Here is a 20,679-nt window from a genome sequence, read left to right on the forward strand (position 1 = left end):
GAAACGGCGCAGAAAAAAATGGCATGCCCAGGCACCATAACCTTGCACCATTCATGTGCTTGAATGACAACTCGTGGCAACATTCTTTGATTCAAATCACGCCACAACTTTATCAATTACAGATGTAAGGTGTTTGCCTGGCTATCCAGTTCTGGATATACTAATGAATTTTTGTTGTTGGTTTCTACTGTCCAGCCTACATTCTAGCTTTATAGCCCTAGCTCTTTTAAACAAACAAACAAACAAAAAAGGTGTTGATTCGAGTTTTAATGTGAAAGAATTGAGAATGTGGCAATCTTTCTGCTAATTATCGCATGCACTTAAATTGCCCCAATTTTCTGTTAGGAAAGACAAAATGGTTTGGGTGGGAGTGCACATTTCATAGCAACAAATAGCTAACGGTTTGGGTTAATTGGGCATAAGTCATGTAGATCAGGTCTACCAGAGTATTACAGCAGAGTTATTCTACAAGAGAAGCAGGTACTGTGGGTTTGAATGCTTCCCACCCACCTCTCCTCAAAAGCTTCCTGCACATAAGATCATAATTGCCTTGCAAATATGTTTCCAAATGCCTCAGGAAGTTCACAAGCAGCATGTGAATGTGACTGTCGTCCCAAATGTATCCAGCAGCAAAAATGTCATCGTCATCATCATCACTTTTAATTTGTATACCATCTTTCTATCTTACAATACCCGAGGCGGTTTACAAGCTGAAGAAACAAAGAATGTCACCTTGTAACAATCTAATGCAATACAAAAATGTGATAATAAAACATAACTTTAAAATAAGAAACCTACATCAAATAAAGTAACATTCGACAGCCATTAGAATAGTATAGAATAATAATATCGGCATATAAAAAATTAAACAGAAATCCATTATTAACAATTGCAATAAATAATTTCTAAACTTCAGTCAGTAAAACAACGGCAAGCCACAGAGCATAAAAATAATACAATACAAATTGAGAAGCAGGGACTGGAGGGTGGGGCAAGGCAGGCGGAAGGAGGCCTTGCCTGGTGAAGTCTCTCCGCTCGCCCTGCATGCAAGTTGGACCGGAAACAAAATGTTGCAATCCAGAAGAAACGCTTTCCAAAATTCAAGCCCCCCATTCCATCCCCTTCCCCCCACCTGTTTTACATTTCCGTTCCCAAGAGTCAGCAATATCAGAAATGTATAGGATTATTAGCTCAATGTATGGAACTGCCATTTGATCCAGTTACTATTTCAGTGCTAAGTTCCGTTCTAAGCTAATTCACTGAGATTCAAATAATCAAGACCATGCTAAGCACACAATGATCCTGATTATATTAATTCACAGGATATTAATTCCGTTATTGCTGTAACCCTGTGTAAGTAGCACTTCGATTTATCGTAGCTCTGACTAGTCAAGTGTGGCTCCTTCCAAATAGATGGAATATATCTCTTACAGTTTTGCACTACAGGGAAAAAAGGCAATGCACAGCAGCTGGAAAGTTAGCACTGATGAGTAACTCATAAGCATATATTAAGAATTTATTTCACAGCAAAGTAGCACTATCACCAAACTCAGAAATATGGTTGTTATTAGTAAATGTTGACTTTCTAATGGCAACCTTGTATGTTTTATTGCTCTCAGCTCCACAGGTTCTCTTAATGCCTTTGAAGCAAGTTATTACATAGCATAAACTTACCCTACTAGGCTCATAACTCAAAATGCAAAGTATCTGTTTAGGAAGCAGGAAAAAAATATAACTTCCTGATGTTATTTCCTGCATTTCAGTTATGAATTACTGTGCACAGTGAAATGATTAATAATGAGTAGATTATACTTTATGCAGCAATTTTCATTCCCTAGAAGAGTTTCCTTACAGGCTATACATTTCTCTTTTCTGCTGCTGCTCCAGGCATGTGGTTTACGCACATCTCCATTATTTCATTTAACAGGGTGTGCTGCATGAACTTAACATGCTTTTTTAATAGTAAAGCCATTTTGCCCTGCATTAATTTGCGGTCATGTTTTTGGTAAAACATATAAGAGGAATCCGTGGAATTATAAAATTATGAAGCTAGACTTTCCTTAAAGTCATCTGGCCCATTTTCTTTGCACTGAGGAAGGGGACCATCTTTCTTTACTTAAGTTGAATCCACTCACAGGGTGCTCACACTAAAAAAGGGGGTGTGCAGTTTTTACCGATCCCCCTTCCCCCTGCATGCAGCCTCCTGAAACATGCCTTCTTCAACGGGAGCTTCCATTGGACCCGAGTCCCTTCAAACTTCCTGTCAGGAGTAAGCATGGACCAATGATACCAAATAGTATGGGAAACAGCCTTACTAGAAAAATTAACCAATAAACTGAAACTGACACAGGGACAAATAGAAGAAGACGCCTTCACCCTGGTATGGATCCCCTTTATCACATACACAGCCCAACAAGACAATGACAAAAATCCACCAACAGCATACAAATCAACATGGCTAACCTGATCCAAAACACCCACCCACCCCACTCACACATGAAAACAAAGATCACCACAGCCAATCACAAAACAAACAACCACAACCTAGGCCAAACCCAACCTCTCTCACCACCCAAGGAACTAGGGTTGCCAGGCTCAATAGAGGACAGGACTTCTGTGCCTTTAATTGCCCTGCGCTCTTTTGAGTCTGGAAACCTTAAAGAGAAACCAGCAGACCCTTTGTTTAATTTCCAAGCAAAGGGTCTGCTGGTTTCTCTTTAAGGTTTGCAGACTCAAAAGAGAGCAGGGCAACTAAAGGCACAGAAGTCCTGTCCTCTATTGAGTCTGGCAACCCTAAAAGGAACACAAGTGAATAGCAGAGAACCTGCACAAGCGACCCTGACAAAAAACCCCACATATATTAAGTTAAGTAGAAACATGGCCACTCTACCCCACCCCCACTCACCTTTCCCCCCTCCACCTCTTTCCCCCCCTTTTCTTCCTGATGTCTCAAAAAGAGAGACATTGCACATACTTTTGTAAACCAAGAAAATCTTTAATAAAAATACATTAAAAACAAAAATAATATTGGTTTCAAGTTACAGTTTTGGCATCTCTGTGAGAGAGGCCCAGACACCTTAGAGCAGGCATAGGCAAACTCGGCCCTCCAGATGTTTTGGGACTACAATTCCCATCATCCCTGACCACAGGTCCTGTTAGCTAGGGATGATGGGAGTTGTAGTCCCAAAACATCTGGAGGGCCGAGTTTGCCCTATGCCTGCCTTAGAGCAAAGGTTTTCAGTCTTTTTGAGTCCACAGCTCCCTTGACCAACTACATTATTTATGTGGCTCCCCTGTGGAGAAAGGCACTCCAAGTCTCAGGAGCTGTCATGTCACCCCTTGCCTGCTGAGCCACCAGCCCCCTTTTGGGCACCTTCCCTTGTGGAGGGTTCCCCCAGCCTCCCCTCCTCTCTCCTCTCCTTAGGGATCCTCTCCCACTTGCTTACTTACTCTGAGGCCACCTCAGCAACCAGCAATCCCTGTCTGACCCCAGAGGCACCATTTACCTGGAGAACTACTGCTGCCCCTGCAATGCACCTGAGCACCATTCAAGGTGCCCTGATCGAAAACCACCGTCTTAGGTAGATGATTCCTATGTTTGCTTTTCCTTGTAGGTTTATTCCAGAGACATGGTCTGCCTGCAGCGTGACCTGCGGGGTTGGAATCCAAGTCCGCTTGGTGAAGTGTCAAGTGCTGCTCTCCTTCTCTCAATCTGTGGCTGATTTGCCCATTGATGAATGTGAAGGGCCCAAGCCAGCCTCCGAACGAGCTTGTTATGGTGGCCCTTGCAACGGGGAGACCAGCGAATATAGTCCTGAAGGGGCCGATGTGTTTTATGGAGGCTCGCAGGATTTTGATGAACTCCATGACTGGGAGTATGAAGGCTTCACAGAGTGCTCCGAGTCTTGTGCAGGAGGTGAGTTGGAATTTTTTTCAACTTGTTTGTTTTCCTTGTTTTGAATTTTGCCTACCCACAGGCAAAAAAATGGATGGGTATTAAGTCACAACTACCTTACATACCTCGGGACGCGGATGGCGCTGTGGGTTAAACCACAGAGCCTAGGGCTTGTCAATCAGAAGGTCGGCGGTTTGAATCCCCGCAACAGGGTGAGCTCCCATTGTCCGGTCCCTGCTCCTGCCAACCTAGCAGTTTGAAAGCACATCAAAATGCAAGTAGATAAGAAAAAATTGCTAACATATTACAATTCAGCAACGAAATATGCTGAAATTAAAGGAATTAATGAGGAAACCAGAAATAAAGATTGGGGAAAATATAGAAATTATATAATGACAATGATGGAAAAACCCTCATTTGCAGAAGCCATTTGATGACTCAGGCACGAAAGACCTATTAAGAGATAAATAATAATGTTTCAGGTATACAGATGACTGAAAAAAACACAAAAGGCGCAGAACAAAGATGGCTGGAAGCACAACTTTCACGTGTGGTGGGTGGAGGGTGGGATGGTGGGGGTTAGAAAATTGTAAACTATATATACACACACACACACACACACACACACACACACACACACATATATATATATATATATATATATATATATATATATATATATATAAAATCTTTTTTATATATAACTCTTTATTTTTCTTCTTTTAGTTACCTTTTTATCTTATTCTTTTTATCTATGTTTTTTCTTTAAGTTTCCTTTGTTGGTCATTAATTCGTTGAAGTTTACTCTTATATTTTTATAATATGTTAAATGTATATGATTTACCATTTTATATGATTTCTTGATTTATAACAGCTTATAATTCATAATAGGTTTCTTATTCTTCTTTTTCCCGTCTTCCTCTGTTGGTGTCGATATAATTTGTAATGATTTGAAATGCAAATAAATAAATAAATAAATAAATAAAACACACTTGTTATTTAAAACCTAAAAAAAAAAATGCAAGTAGATAAATAGGTATCGCTCCAGCGGGAAGGTAAACGGGTAAACAGCGTTTCTGTGCGCTGCTCTGGTTCGCCAGAAGCGGCTTAGTCATGCTGGCCACATGACCCAGAAGCTGTCTGCAGACAAACGCCAGCTCCCTTGGCCAGTAAAGTGAGATGAGCCCCACAACCCCAGAGTTGTCCGCGACTGGAACTAACGGTCAGGGGTCCCTTTACCTTTACCTTACATGCCTCACTGATTACAATCAGACTTAATTTGAACTAACTGCATCCACACTTTCACCCGACTCTCATCTTGATCTTATTGTGTTCTGATTTAATCCCTCCCCTCTGCCCTAGAGCTGCTCTCATTGTTCCACAGCAGTGCCTTGCAAAAACACAACCTTACCCACTGAATTAGTTCTTATCAGATGTGTGGAAAATCTGAAGAGGGGTTTTGTTCAACCGAGCTTTTCAATTCAGCGGATTAGAGCCGATTTCCACAAGGCACACAGCTGGTTAATGTGGATAAATGTGGCATATAAAAGCCAATCCGTCCATCCATCAATAACCCATGAAATGAGCACCTTCTGCACATTATGGGCAGCGTGTGGACGGTCCCACCATGGCAGCCGAAATGTGAGAATCAGACCTCGGTCTTCCGTTTTCTCTGATTGAAATGGAAGAGTGAGGGAACTATCGAAAATAAAGTCCAGATGTAATACCATTTTGGATCTAGAAGGTATCAGAATTCACAGCTGGGGTCTTTCATATGACTAATGCAGTAGTCTGGTTGTTTACCTTTCCTGCTGACCACTTACATTTGGGCCAGGGAAGCGTATTTTTAAAGAGCAAGATTAAGTCAGGAAGCATCAGGTGTCATTAGCTCTGCATTGCCTGACTTCTGCTTTCTAAGCAGAGACATATGGATCCCAAGCGTTGGGCTGTTGCATATGTATTTCTTTACTGAATCTACTGGAGACTCAGCTGGTTTTGATAGCTTTTCCCAGCAAATGACATTAGCTTGGATCTTGGTGCAGGGTAAAGGAGAGAGAGAGAGAGAACATATGGCAAAAATAACCAGCGAAAAGATTGCCTGGAGCTAATAAGTTTGGCACTTAGGTTAAAAGTTAAGGAGGGTCACCATTTATGCATATTATGAGAATCGTTTAATGTACATGGTGCCTAATCCATTTGGGTCTACTCAGTCATTTTCTGCTAATTGCTTATGAAAATCACGCCCATTAGAAACGTCCCATTCCTAAAATTCCTTAGCTCCTCTAAAGCTGGGATCTTTCCACACAGGAATTGTAACAAATGGCTTCCATCTCATGGGTTCTGAGTAACTTGTGCATGATAGAAAAAGTACATTTTTTAACACAAAGTGAATAATGCTTCATAATTATTCATGCCTTCAGAACAAAACATTGCTTTCTCTTACTACCTCATTCTCAGGTAAAAATGGGGAAGTGGGTTTAAAAATGGCACAGAAAGCATTTATCTCTGCAGCGCCATTCAAATCTGACACATACACAATTTACATAGGGTTGCCATATTTCAAAAAGTGAAAATCCGGACACAAACGTTGTTGAGCCTTTTTTTGGAGCAAAGTTTTTCAGCCATCCTCCCCCCCCAAAAAAGTTGTTCCATCAAAAACTAGACTTTCAACCTGGGTTGCCATGTCTGGATTTTCCTGGACATTTCAGCTATTTCTGCCCAGACACTGTTTCCAACGGCCGTATTCTGGCTAGGTCTGGGAAATTCTGGGTGTATGGCAACCCTAATTTACAGAGCTCTCAAAGCAGGTCAATGTGATTTCTTGAATCCAGAAGAAGCCCCAAGTGCAGTCTTTCGTGCCCCCAACCCAGGTCAATACTCAAACTGGAATGAGTGCAGGCAGTGCTTTTCTTGTGGCAGTACTTCCCAGTACTAGCACTTTGATCAAGATATGAGTACTGGGACCTCTTCTTCTTCTTCCCTTCTTTTTTTTTTCCAAAAGAGCACTAGAGACAGGTAACCCAGTCTTTCAGAATCACCAGGTACTTTCTTCCCAAACAGTCTTACCTTGACATCCATCCCTGGAGATGGACCATTAGGTAGCTGGAGAATCCATCTGAGTCAGTTTTGCACCAGAGGTTATGAGGGCCGGAAGCTCCATTCGCATTTAGGAAAGAGGCTCCACCATGACCTCCTTCACGCCCACTGCTACCTGTCTCCTCCCCCTACAGGAAAGCGGAAGGCAGTGGTGGCAACTGCAGGCTCCATATGAACGCAGCTGTGCTCACTTTGCTCACAGCTGGAAATGAACGGGACCCAGCTCACCTTGGGCCTCTCACATGGAAAGGCACTCGGTTTCACAAGCATCCTTGCAGCACCCCAACTCGCTTCTCCGTCATCATGGCTCCTCCCTAATTCAAGTTAAAACTTAGCTAGCCCTAACAAAGTTAATGAAAAAGAAGCAAAAGTTGTTGCTGTGTGGAGCTTGGGGATAGGCCGCTTCCAGCATATACAAAAACATAATAAAACATTAAACATTAAAAACTTCCCTATACAGGACTGCCTTCCGGTATCTTCTAAAGGTTGTATTTATCTCATTGACATCTGATGGGAGGGAGTTCCAAAGGGAGGATTTCGCTTCCAAGAAGACCCTCTGCTTGGTGAGGGAACGGCCAGAAGGCCCTCGAAACTGGACCTCGGTGTATGGGCTGAACGATGGGGGTGGAGATGCTCCTTCAGGAATACTGGGCCGAAGACGTTTAGGGCAGGGGTCAGCAAACTTTTTCCGCAAGGGGCTGGTCCACTGTCCCTCAGACCTTGTGGGGGGCAGGACTATATTTTGAAGAAGAAAAATCCTCCCATGACTCTCCCCTCCCTTCTCCACAGCACCGGACAAGCCCTGGTGGCTGCTTACCTGTGCCTTGTGAGCGGCAGGGACTAGCAACAGCAGAGGGACGATGAGCAGCGCGAAAGCGCTGGCTCTGGAGAAGGGCTGCTTAAAATGGCGCTCGGCCAACCACAGCTCAACAAAGCCCAGCCCCCTTCCTCCTCTAGGCAGGGCAGGAAGAAGCCAGGAGGAGGGAGGGAGGAGGCACAACTGCAGTGTGTATGGAGGAGGGGATAAGAATCCCCACGCCGACCCATGCGGCGATTCCTGGACCATCCGCGGGCCGGATCCAGAAGGCAATTGGGCTGAATCCGGCCCCTGGACCTTAGTTTGCTTTCCCATGGTTTAGGGCTTCAAAGTGTTGGTGCTTGGAAACATACTGGGAGTCAATGTAGGTCTTTCAGGACCGATGTTATATGGTCCCGGCAGCTACTCCTAGTCACCAGCCTAGCTGCTGGGGGTTTTTTTTGCACTCGCTTAGAAAAGTGAGGGATTGGGTCAACACAGTACCGCAGCATCTTTTAAAATAAGATAGCCTGTTAAAACAGAGAGCTGCATCATTGGCTGTCCCATCTGTCAAGCATCTCGTCAAGTGGATGTGCTGCTTGTGACATACGTTGATTGAAAAAGAAACGTTTGTCCTCTCGTTCCTGACCCCAGTCCACATTTGTTCTGGACTGGGAGGTGGTTGTGCTTGTCAGACACCACTTTGGGGAGGCCCATAGCACACTGTGAGAACCACGGGCCCTACATTGCAGCATTCCTACACCATATCAAAGAAATAAAGATCTTTGGATGGCAACCCCTTGTTTCCATGAGTTAAATTCATATCCTGCGCTCGGTCTGCTGAACAGCATTGCCACAGAGAACTCAGGCTTAAAAGCAGCATCTCTTGCTACGTTTATTGTACCTGATCATATGTGGCTGTAGCAAGAACCATTTTATTTGATCCATTCAATGCCATTTGATTGTTTGCGAAATGACTGGCAGGCAGAATGTTTTTTAAGCAAATTAAAATGGAATAAATAGGTTCCAAATAATCATTTTGTTTCCACAGTTGCATGACAGATCAAGTTAATTTTATTGTTCTTGTGCTCTCTGGAGATGAAATTTGATTCATGCAGAAGTAGCCCTTCACCCTCGAAGGAGTAGCAGCCAGAAGGAACCAGTTAACAATTTAGTCTTCATGCAGTGGCTGAGCCTTCCACTGCTGTCATCAAGTATCATGTAACAATTATGCTATTCTGGTAGATATAAACACAGCAAATCCTATTTGATGGTATATTGAAAGTGAACTGAAAGCTACTTAGATTCATGTCCTCCCCTTGCTCCGTGGAGCAGTTTAATTTCCCAGCCATAAACTGCAGGGATTTTCAAGGAAAAACAAACCCAGCTTCATTATGTTAAAATTGTGAGCAATAATTTTTAAAATTCGAGCCTCAAATACCCTGGAAAGTGGAAAGCCAGGGCTTTTCTGTGTCCCATTTTGAGCAGCTTATTTTCTCATTAGAAAGGAATGTACAGCTTCTTCGTTATATATTTTCCAGTTTTTGCATACATCTGTGTTGGAAGCTGCAAGATTTAATCCTAAAATTCCAAGACGGACAAATCACTATCATGCTACTTGGTTCTGTGCTGCATCTCAAATAGAAGTAGAAATACTTTATTGTCACTGTACCACTTGTTTATAGTGAGATTAAACAACCCTCCCTCTCCCCCCCCCACAATCTCTCAGTCCTTGTTACACTCTGGGTGCTGTCGCACAACCACCAACCCCAAACGTCAGCTGCAATGTTGCTGTCTTCCATTAAGCAGCCTCACGGCCCATGGGTAAAAACTGTTCTTTAACCTGTTGGTGCTGCTTATCATGCTTCTATATCTCCTGCCTGAGGGCAAGAGATTTAAAAGGTGCTGGTGTGAGTCATCGCTGAGAATGTTCCTCGCTCTTCTGAGGCAATGGTCTCCCGCGATAACATCTAGCGGACTCAGGGGACAGCCCACGATATCCTGTGCCATCTTCACACCCTCCGTAGGGACTCTCTGTCCATGGCTGTCAAACCAGCATACCAGACTGTAATGCAGTATGAGAGAACACTTTCCATCGTGGACCGATAGAAGGAAATCATCAGTTGCTGTCCAACCTTGTTCTTTTCAAAGACCCTAAGGAGGCTTACGTCTCCTAAAGGGTCTGGGAGAATGTAATGAGTAATACCAAGATGAAGGTCTACCAGGCTTTCATGGTCAACTTACACCTGCCAGGAGCAACGCTCAATGCCTTCCACATGCGCTGCATCAGGAAGATTTTTGGGCATCACACGGCAGGACAGAATTCCAAACAAAGATGTGCTCCCCCAAGTCAACACCCCCAGCATGTCCTCACTCCTGTCTCAGCGACGTCTACGCTGTCTTGGTCATGTCCACAGAATGGAAGATGGCAGGAACCCCAAGGATGTACTCCATGGGGAGATGGCTTCCGGCACCAGGCTAATTGGCAGACCAACTCTGCATTACGGATATGCCTGAAAACATGGCATGAAGGCTGGCAACATCAACCCTGCCATGTGGGAATCCCTTGCAGAAGACTGCAGTGCCTGGACACAGGCAGTCAAGTCATGTACCCATAGCAGTGACCAGAGGAGGAACAACCACTGGGGGGGGGGGAGCAGAGAGAAAGCAGCACAACCCGACACCTCCAGCTGCTCCAGCTGCAACAAAACCTGTATTAGTCTCTACAACCACAGCAGGCACTGCTACCTTCCAACGGCTGGACCTGGGCCCATTCCTCCATTGTCTCACGAGACAGACAGGTGCCAATATGCATATTTCATGCAAATGGTGGTTCTCTTTTTCCCTTCCTTTTGGAGCTACGTTTCCTCCTAGGTGTCAGTTTGTTGGTCACCACAGAAAGACACCTAAAACTGTAGTGCATGGAGTGCCCTGAAGGGTGGATCTCTTTCTGCTTCTAGTCCCTTGCGCCTGTCCCTGCCGTTTATGTTGGCAGACTAGAATTTGTGCGTTGCCCATGCCCATGTTTATGGGCAAGCATCGCAGCTCAGAGTGAGGTGCTGGCGAGCGACGGTGCGATAGTGCTTTGCATTATCTGGCGAGCGGGAATAAAACTAGGCAAGGGCTGCTGGTGCTCACAGCTCTGTGACTCTGATGAAAAGCAAAAGAGCGTTTTGAAGAACAGTGCTTTGATTCATCACTATGAAAAGAGGCGATGTGTTTCTTTTTAAGCTTTGGCATTAGAAAACAAAAATAAATCAAGGCATTGTAGCTTCCATACATGTGGCAGTGTTGTTTTTGCTCATTCAGCATGGCTTCTCAGGCTTGCCTGATGCTTTTGTAAATATGCTGTCATCTTCAAAAGAGGTTGGTGCTTTGGTGAATGAACCTCTACATTGCTGCTGCTGCTGCTTTTACTGTTACTGTTGTGGTGGTGGAGGTGATGCCAAAGGTTCGCCTAAGCTAAACATTGCCATCCCATAAAGCCTTGTAATCACAACTGGATGACCCCTGAATTACCCAGAGACAGTCTAGCCACATGGGTGAAGGCGGCTCATTCCCCTCGCATCACAGAGAAAACAATGCCTTGCATCTGGTTTCCTGAGTCCTGGGGCAGGCTACTTTATGTCAACACACCAAGAGCAACACTAGAAACATATTAGAGGGCTGCAGTTAATTTGCATATTTTAGCTTCACTTAATTAACATATCTGGCCCAGCATTTGTGTGTGCTTTGTGGATGCCAAGACATAGGCAACGGAGGCATTACACTTGTCACGGCCTTTTTCTGGCATTGCTTATGCAAATGTGCGGGAAATCTCAACATGTGCTGCAAAACCCGTTTGGCGACGGGGCAGAATGATAGTTTGGGGATTTTTAACCTGCCCTGAATTCTGAGATATAACTGTACTGTCAGTAGCATTTCAGAACAGTATACAGAACTGTATACAGACCTAGCTGGAAATATCTATCTATCATCTATCTATCTATCTATCTATCTATCTATCTATCTATCTAATCTATCTAATCTATCATCTATCTATCTATCTATCTAATCTATATATTTATCATCTATCTATCTATCATCTATCTATCTAATCTATCTAATCTATCTATCATCTATCTACCATCTATGGAAAGAGCTGTGTAATAATACGGTATTGTGGATAGCTAGGAAGTGTCCTCTCTCTCTCTCTCTCTCTCTCTCTCTCTCTCTCTCTCTCTCTCTCTCTCTCTCTCTCACACACACACACACACACACACAGAGAGAGAGAGAGAGAGAGAGAGACCCTCCCTCACATATTCATGTTTGCAGGGTGTGCTGAACCTTCCTTTCGCATGTGCTGTGGCTCTGATGAGAAGCTCCCCCACCAAAAAAATTCTGGTCGCTGCAGAATGAAAGTACCTGATTTGGCCCTAAGACTGCAATCATGTTATCTGGTTATCTGAAGGTAAACCCTATTGAACTCAGTTGTGACGACAGGTGCAGGGTTGCACTGCGAATTTAATTTCTGCAAATAGGATTTCTTAAAACTTTCCCCCCATTGCTCTTAAAGTTGTAACTGTAACAACTACAACTGTTGTTATCCCTGTTATCCCTGAGCCATTTCAGTTCCATTTAGCTTGGTGGAAGAAAGTTCCGCTTACACCTGCATTTACTGGACGTTAGTTTGTGCAGATAGACTTAGAACCTGAATTTCCAATCCCTGCGCCTTATTCCAGGTGTTTTGAGAACAGGGCCACGCTGCTGTCGGTGTTGCCGGGTGCACAGGAACTTTAAAAAGTGTGGGCACTCACTTTCAGCAGCAGGAGGTAATGGTTCCATAGCTGTGTTTCTTTGCAGAAAGACTGAACCGAATAAACTGAGTAATCCAAGAACTGTAATGTGAATAGATTGGGATGTTTTCTTAATCAGAAAAGAATTTGAAAGCTATGGTTTGTTTGTTTTTATTTGCCGCTTGCCAGTAAAGAAATTCCAGTTCCTTTGCAACCCTGATACAGGTACAGGATGTAACAAGGAACAGATCTCCCAACATCTGACACTATGCTTTCCCTTCCTGTTCAATGGGTGGCAGCATGGTGTGATCCTGCCCTGTCAACAGCGAGGAGTATCAGATTCATCTCCCGGAGGCAATGAACTCCACAACAACTTAGAAGGGCCCCTGCTGCTGCCATGTCCGCACTTTGCTCTCCCGACGCTGGCTGTGATTTTTCCGCCCTGATTCTGTTACATTAAATTTTATTTTGATGTAATTGTGTGTGTGTGCCTGTGTGTTTGCAGGTGTTCAAGAGGCAGTAGTGGCTTGCCTGAATAAACAGACAAGAGAGTTTGCAGATGAAAATCTATGTGTGAGCAGCCGGCGTCCCCCACAGTTGCTGAAAGCTTGTAACCTGGAGCCTTGTCCCCCAAGGTAGGCTGCTCTTTGCTCTTTTCTTCAGTTATGCATATAGAAGTCATAGAATCATAACGTCATAGAATTGTAGAGTTGGAAGAGAGAGACCTCCGGGTCATCTGTTCCAACCTCCTGCAATGCAGGAATATTTTTTGCCCAACGTGGGGCTTGAGGCCACAACCCTCTGCCGACTGAGTTGTCCAGTCGCTATGTAGAAGAAGAAGAACTGTTGGCCTACCGTTTCCTGAAACTAAATTTTCGCTATACCAAATAGTATTTGAGGTGGGCCACTGAACCTAGCAAAATTGGGACAACATATTCTGGAATATATCAGTGATTTATGATTGAATTGTTTGTTGTTGTTTAGTCGTTTAGTCGTGTCCGACTCTTCGTGACCCCATGGACCATAGCACGCCAGGCACTCCTGTCTTCCACTGCCTCCCACAGTTTGGTCAAACTCATGTTCGTAGCTTCGAGAACACTGTCCAACCATCTCGTCCTCTGTCGTCCCCTTCTCCTAGTGCCCTCCATCTTTCCCAACATCAGGGTCTTTTCCAGGGAGTCTTCTCATGAGGTGGCCAAAGTATTGGAGCCTCAGCTTCAGGATCTGTCCTTCCAGTGAGCACTCAGGGCTGATTTCCTTCAGAATGGATAGGTTTGATCTTCTTGCAGTCCATGGGACTCTCAAGAGTCTCCTCCAGCACCATAATTGAATTATGGTATGATTGAATTATTTCACCTGAATCTATTCAGGGTTGTTAGTATGTAGGTAGCTGGGGGCTCCGAAATTCCAGTGAATTTAGGGTGGATTCCAAAGCAAGCCCTCTCATCTATTTCCTCCCCAGAGGCCTCACTCATTTTCCTGTCTGCCCATCTGCCTGTGCCTTAAACACTGTAGGCTTGCAGAGGAGGCTGCCTTATACTGACAGGAAGCACAGTTTTCTGAAGCTCCTGGACATTTTCCCAACACATACCTTCCTTCCACCTATAATTATTATTTTCTACTGCAAAGTCCACATAGTGTGTGAAATTGTCCACACGTGAAAAGTTCGCACAAGCATTTGGTTTTTAAAAAAATTCAGACATTTACTGGGTGAGGGATGCACGTGATTCTCATGTTACCACATGGATATCTTTCAGCCATATATCTACTAATGCTCCATTTCCTGCAAGTCAGGAGCAAACTATAGAATCATAGTTTCCTTGTCCTAGAAATGAGGCAATGAATGTTCTGATCCAGTGGTTTACAAGCTGCATTTCAAGGAACTCTGGGATTTCTTCAAGTTTCCCTAGAAGCAAATGTTTTCCCCTGCAGGGGAGTGTTGGGTGCATTGTAGGCTCACATTAATTTAGTGATACACCTCTGAACCCCAGAATCCTGTGCACAGTACTGGCATATGCGCAGGGGTCCCTTTGCAGATGCATCAATGCAGAGAGGATTACCTGCCGGCAGGCAACAGACAAATCCCCTTCCCCCAAGGTAGGATATTCTCTTTCTGAAGCATCTCTGGCGGATGACTTCATAAGCTAAAGCATGCCATCAATGAAACTGAAACAATTTCCCTCTTCAACAGAAGAAGCATTTGTACTGACCAGAAACATATTATTTATTCCACTTGCTTGGATTTTTGAAGCACTCTAAGGGGGTACTTTTGTGAGTTCATATCCTAGGAGGGTTACACCGAGGAAAGTTGCACCTGGGTTTGGGACCACCAGTGGTAATTCCACCTCTGCCTGTACTTTTGGTGGGTGGAAGAGGGAAGTCAATGGGAGCAGAAGATAAGGCTGTTCTGGGCTAGGACACCCATCACTATCCTAGCATAGCGGATCAGGGATTTCAACTGCACCCTTAAAAGATTTTTAGAGTTTTTTGTGGTGTCCACACAACTTAACCAGAGGTGCCTTTTGAAATAAGAGCTGTCCCTTGAATCTTTATAGTTCTGTAAAAAAGGCACATTAACTTAATATAAGGAGCATTTGACACCCGTCTTAAATGCACGGGCTATAACATAATCTTGTTTCTTGACAACTGTGAAGGCATGAGTAGTCTTTGGAAAGACAGGGAGTGCTACCAAGTGCATGAAAGATTTCCACGGTGGGTGTTATGCATTATATATTTTTATACCCCCCCCCCCTCATCTTGGTCAGCATGTGCTAAAAAGATTTGGGTGGGTGGGTGTGTAGGAGGAAAGAGGAGCAGGCAATGAAAGCCAGATGGATGAAAATGAAGGAAATTCCAGTCAATTTCTGCCGCTTTGTTCTTAACATACTTTCAGAACTAAACGTTTATTCCTGTGCAAATAACTGAATAGCAGAGAACAGACACACACGGGGGGGGGGGGGAGTTCGCAAAGTTCCAGGAATAGCAAAAAGGGAAAGGAAAGATTTCCCTTCTGTACACAACTCTTTCTCAAACTTTATGGTTCTTCTGAGAACAGGGAGAAAGAGTCTGCAACAGCAGTTTGATAATTCCAAGACAGGACTGATAAATCTCGGAACTCTTGACAAGGTCAACTCCAGAGTTGTAAACACCTGACCTCCTCCATTATAAGACTGATTTGTGTTGGGGAACATCAGTTCTTTATTCTTAAAGCAAGGGGTTTTTTGGGGGGGGGCGTTCTGGTTGCTTGTGTCTGCAGAATTGAGACTCTCCCTCATTCTCCTCTGATTTATCAAGAGAAAGCTACCAGTACATGAGAAAACAGGGACTATTTATCAAGTATTTTCTCTTAACAGTTAGCTAATAGACACTGAATTATATACATAAATATGAATGGTGCCCACTAGAACTGGGAGGTCAAAGGACCAGCATTAGTTGGAGCCAGAGCCAATGAGAAGCAGAGCGCCACCCGCCCCTCCCCCAACCGCGGCTGGTTGCAAGTAAAATGGCAGGTGGACTGGCTGAGAACAGGCATACCCTCCAACATTTCTCCGACGAAAATAGGGCTGTCCTATTTCATCATCATTTTATTATTTATACCCCGCCCACCTGACTGGGTTGCCCCAGCCACGCTGGGCAGCTTCCAACATATATAAAAACATAATAAAACATTCAGGTAGGTAGCCGTGTTGGTCTGACACAGTTGAAATAAATTAAAAAATTGTTGAGTAGCACCTTAGAGACGAACTAAGTTTGTTCTGGGTATAAACTTTCATGTGCATGGTATCTGAAGAAGTGTGCATGCACACGAAAGCTTATACCCAGAACAAACTTAGTTGGTCTCTAAGGTGCTACTGGACAATTTTTTTAAATTTATAATAAAACTTTAAACATTAAAAAAAAACCCTTCCCCATACAGGGCTGCCTTCAGATGTCTTCTAAAGGTTGTATCTTATCTCCTTATCTCGGGGATCGCATAACTCTATACCCTCCAACATTTCTACGATCAAAATAGGGACGTCCTAAGGAAAAGCGGGACTTTCTGGGATCAAAGCAGAAACCAGGTCGGTTTCTGTAAATCTGGGGCTATCCCTGAGAAATAGGGGCACTTGGAGGGTCTGAGGTTGGCTTGAGAGTGCCTCATTCTCCCTCACCATTCTTCAGGCACTGGCCTTGCCCCCCCACCCAAATATGGATAATACAGACTCATGTCTTAAGATGTGTTTAAACACACTGTTAGAAAACACCCCCCTCTGCCTACTGGGACAGAGACACATGAAGTTTGCGCACATCTTGTGTGGATTTACTGGCCTAACACATTATTTTACATGAGGTAGAGCAACAGAAGGCATTCCTCCGCATGGTTCCAGATTCGCATTTATGCAAGTAAAAGAGGGGAGAGAGGAGCTTTGGAAAGCAGATTAGAACAACAGAAGGCAAGACCTCTGGTAATTCTGGACACAGAAATCGCGCAAAGTTTCCCCAGACAAAGCTGGCATGAGCAGAAACGTGTTAGAAAGCCCTTCTGAGGAGGCACCGTAAGGATCAGCTGGAAACCTTAGGCTGAGGCTCTCCCTGTGGGGCTGGAAGGAGTGTGGGTGGGTGGGTGTGAAATCCTGTAGCTTCAAATGCCAAAATGGCTTTTCCCCCTCCTCACCCCCTGCTTGCTTCCTGTCTGTGGTGGAATGAAAATAATGAGGTGTTGGAAGAGACAAATGCTGTTTTGTTAACCTTAATGCCTGCAAAAAATATATATTTAAAAATTCAAATTTGTATGTTAAGGGTGTCATTCCATTATTAGGCTGAAAAGGGATACCTTTTTTGCAGGGGGGTGTCCTGTTTTAGTTTAACTACATATGAATCATACCTTTCATCAACAAGCTCAGGAATGTACATGTTTGCTTGCATTGTACACATCCTCTCAATAACCTTGTTATTGTGGTAAGCCCCCCCCCCACACACACACCCCAAGATTGCCAGCCGTGAATACCCGCTACACCCCACTGACACTCTCAATTGCTGCCTTATGTTATTTGGCTCTCATCGCAGTAGAGCTGATAGTGGAACAAATAATATTATTATTTGAAATTATGCAAAATATGTATTGAATATTTCTTAAGCAATGAGTCCAGAGTGGCATACACACCCCACATCCCGTTTTTTTATTCTCACAACAACTCTGTGAGGGAGGTTAGGCTGAGATACAGTGACTGGCCCAGGGTCATGCAGTGAGCTTCATGGCTAAGTCAGGATTTGAATTCAGGGTCCCCCGGTTCCTAGTGTGGCCCCCTGACCCATAATCCACAGCTGCTTCCCTCTTTAAGTATGAGTTCCAGCCCTCTTAATCTAAACTCATTCACAATTAAGCACATGTCCATTGTAGCTCTGTAATCTCATTCACAGCTTTTGCTGTTTTGTAGTTCTGTTACTTTTAGATCATAAGTGATACTCTCTTTTAAAAATAAGTAGCGGATTTTTGGAGAACGCTGAAAAACTTGGTGCATTTCTCATGACTGCACCACAAGGATGAATGGGTAAGGAAACTGGGTTTGTTTAGCCTAGTAAAGAGGAAACTGAGGGGAGATATGACAGCCTTCTTCAAATATCTCAAGGTCTGTCACATGGAAAAGGGAGCAAGCTTGTTTTCTCCTGGTCAGTAGAGCAGGACCACCAAAGGCTTGAAGTTACAAGGAAGGAGATTCCAACTAAACATCAGGAAGAACTTTCTAGCTGTAAGAGGTGTTCAACAGTGCTAAAAAGGACTCTCTTCCCTTGCGGGTTTTTAAGCAGAACTTGGGTGGCCGCCTGTCATGTGCAATATAGCTGAGATTCCTGCATTGCAGAGGATTGGACTAGATCCTTTCCAACTCTACAATTCTAGGATTCTGTGATTCTCAAAGGAGGAACCTTGATGGGCTATAACAGGCATGGGCAAACTCGGCCTTCCAGATGTTTTGGGACTACAACTCCCATCATCCCTGACCACTGGTCCTGTTAGCTAGGGATGATGGGAGTTGCAGTCGCCAAACATCTGGAGGGCTGAGTTTCCTATGCCTGTTCTAGCCCTTGGAAATCAAGGCACCTGGTCCTCCTCTGAGATATCAAACTGGGCTCCTTTTCAGACAGCTACACTCTGAAATTCCGTCTCCCTATGCCAGAAAAGAAATCAGCTGGTGAATTTATTGCCCTTAGCATTGTCTGTAAAAACACCCTTAAAAAGTATTGTCTCAAAAGAAGAGAGCAATAATAGGGATAATTCATAATAATGAGCTAAGCAGAACATTTTACCTTAAATAATAATAATAATAATAATAATAATAATAATAATAATAATAATAATACCCCGCCCATCTGGCGGGGTTTCCCCAGCCACTCTGGGCAGCTCCCAACGGAATATTAAAAATAGAATCAAACATTGAAAACTTCCCTAAACAGGGCTGCCTTCAGATGTCTTCTAAAAGTCAGATAGTTGTTTATTTCCTTGACATCTGATGGGAGGCTGTTTCCACAGGGCATGTCACCACTACCAAGAAGGCCCTCTGCCTGGTTCCCTGTAACCACTTTTCGCAGTGAGGGAACCGCCAGAAGCTGGACCTCTGTGTCCAGGCTGGACAATGGGGTGGAGTATATTGGAGTATTGTGAAGCTCCTTGACATCTGACGGGAGGCGGGTGCCACCACCAAGAAGGCCCTCTGCCAGGTACCCTGTAACCTTGCAGGGAAGGAACCACCAGAAGGCCCTTGGAGCTGGACCTCAGTGTCCGGGCTGCGCAATGGGGCTGGAGATGTTCCTTCATAGTGCTACACCCTAACTTGTTTGTATGGGAGTGTCTTGTGCCATCATCTCGCATCCATCTCCGTGGGGAGCAGTACCTGCTCTTGCTCTGCTGTCACCACCACCTGAAGTCAGGTGGGTATGGAGAGAGTGTTCAGCATAGGCTTAGCTGTGGGCAGGTGGGGTTGGTGGTGCTGAGATGTGCTGAATGAGCCATGTGGAAAAATCCTCCCCAGCAAACACTCGCGTCTTCTCCTAGCCTGTGTTCGGTTAGATTTGATTTTAAACACACTTAATATGTTGTTGTTGTTTAGTCGTTTAGTCGTGTCCGACTCTTCGTGACCCCATGGACCAGAGCACGCCAGGCACTCCTGTCTTGCACTGCCTCCCGCAGTTTGGTCAAACTCATGTTCGTAGCTTCGAGAACACTGTCCAACCATCTTGTCCTCTGTCGTCCCCTTCTCCTAGTGCCCTCAATCTTTCCCAACATCAGGGTCTTTTCCAAGGATTCTTCTCTTCTCATGAGGTGGCCAAAGTATTGGAGCCTCAGCTTCACGACCTGTCCTTCCAGGGAGCACTCAGGGCTGATTTCCTTAAGAATGGATAGGTTTGATCTTCTTGCAGTCCATGGGACTCTCAAGAGTCTCCTCCAGCACCATAATTCAAAAGCATCAATTCTTCGGCAATCAGCCTTCTTTATGGTCCAGCTCTCACTTCCATACATCACTACTGGGAAAACCATAGCTTTAACTATACGGACCTTTGTCGGCAAGGTGATGTCTCTGCTTTTTAAGATGCTGTCTAGGTTCGTCATTGCTTTTCTCCCAAGAAGCAGGCGTCTTTTAATTTCGTGACTGCTGTCACCATCTGCAGTGATCAAGGAGCCCAAGAAAGTAAAATCTCTCACTGCCTCCATTTCTTCCCCTTCTATTTGCCAGGAGGTGATGGGACCAGTGGCCATGATCTTGGTTTTTTGATGTTGAGCTTCAGACCATATTTTGTGCTCTCCTCTTTCACCCTCATTAAAAGGTTCTTTAATTCCTCCTCACTTTCTGCCATCAAGGTTGTGTCATCTGCATATCTGAGGTTGTTGATATTTCTTCCGGCAATCTTAATTCCTGCTTGGGATTCATCTAGTCCAGCCTTTCGCATGATGAATTCTGCATATAAGTTAAATAAGCAGGGAGACAATACACAACCTTGTCGTACTCCTTTCCCAATTTTGAACCAATCAGTTATTCCATATCCAGTTCTAACTGTAGCTTCTTGTCCCACATAGAGATTTCTCAGGAGACAGATGAGGTGATCAGGCACTCCCATTTCTTTAAGAACTTGCCATAGTTTGC

At 44.2% G+C, this 20,679-nt stretch overlaps 1 protein-coding gene across 3 annotated transcripts in view; it reads left to right on the forward strand.

Annotated features, from left to right (window-relative positions):
- The window catches only part of ADAMTSL1 (ADAMTS like 1), a 460,511-nt gene that overhangs the window by 355,782 nt on the left and 84,050 nt on the right, over positions 1-20,679 (forward strand). For all 3 annotated transcript variants that reach the window (XM_088659038.1, XM_088659040.1, XM_088659039.1), the window contains 2 exons: positions 3,615-3,916; positions 13,068-13,197. In XM_088659038.1, coding sequence (XP_088515164.1) covers positions 3,615-3,916; positions 13,068-13,197 — 432 coding nt within the window. The remainder of the gene's footprint in view (positions 1-3,614; positions 3,917-13,067; positions 13,198-20,679) is intronic.

The sequence above is a fragment of the Zootoca vivipara genome, chromosome 15 (genome assembly GCF_965207765.1).
Source record: "Zootoca vivipara chromosome 15, rZooViv2.hap1.1, whole genome shotgun sequence".
NCBI lineage: Eukaryota > Metazoa > Chordata > Lepidosauria > Squamata > Lacertidae > Zootoca > Zootoca vivipara.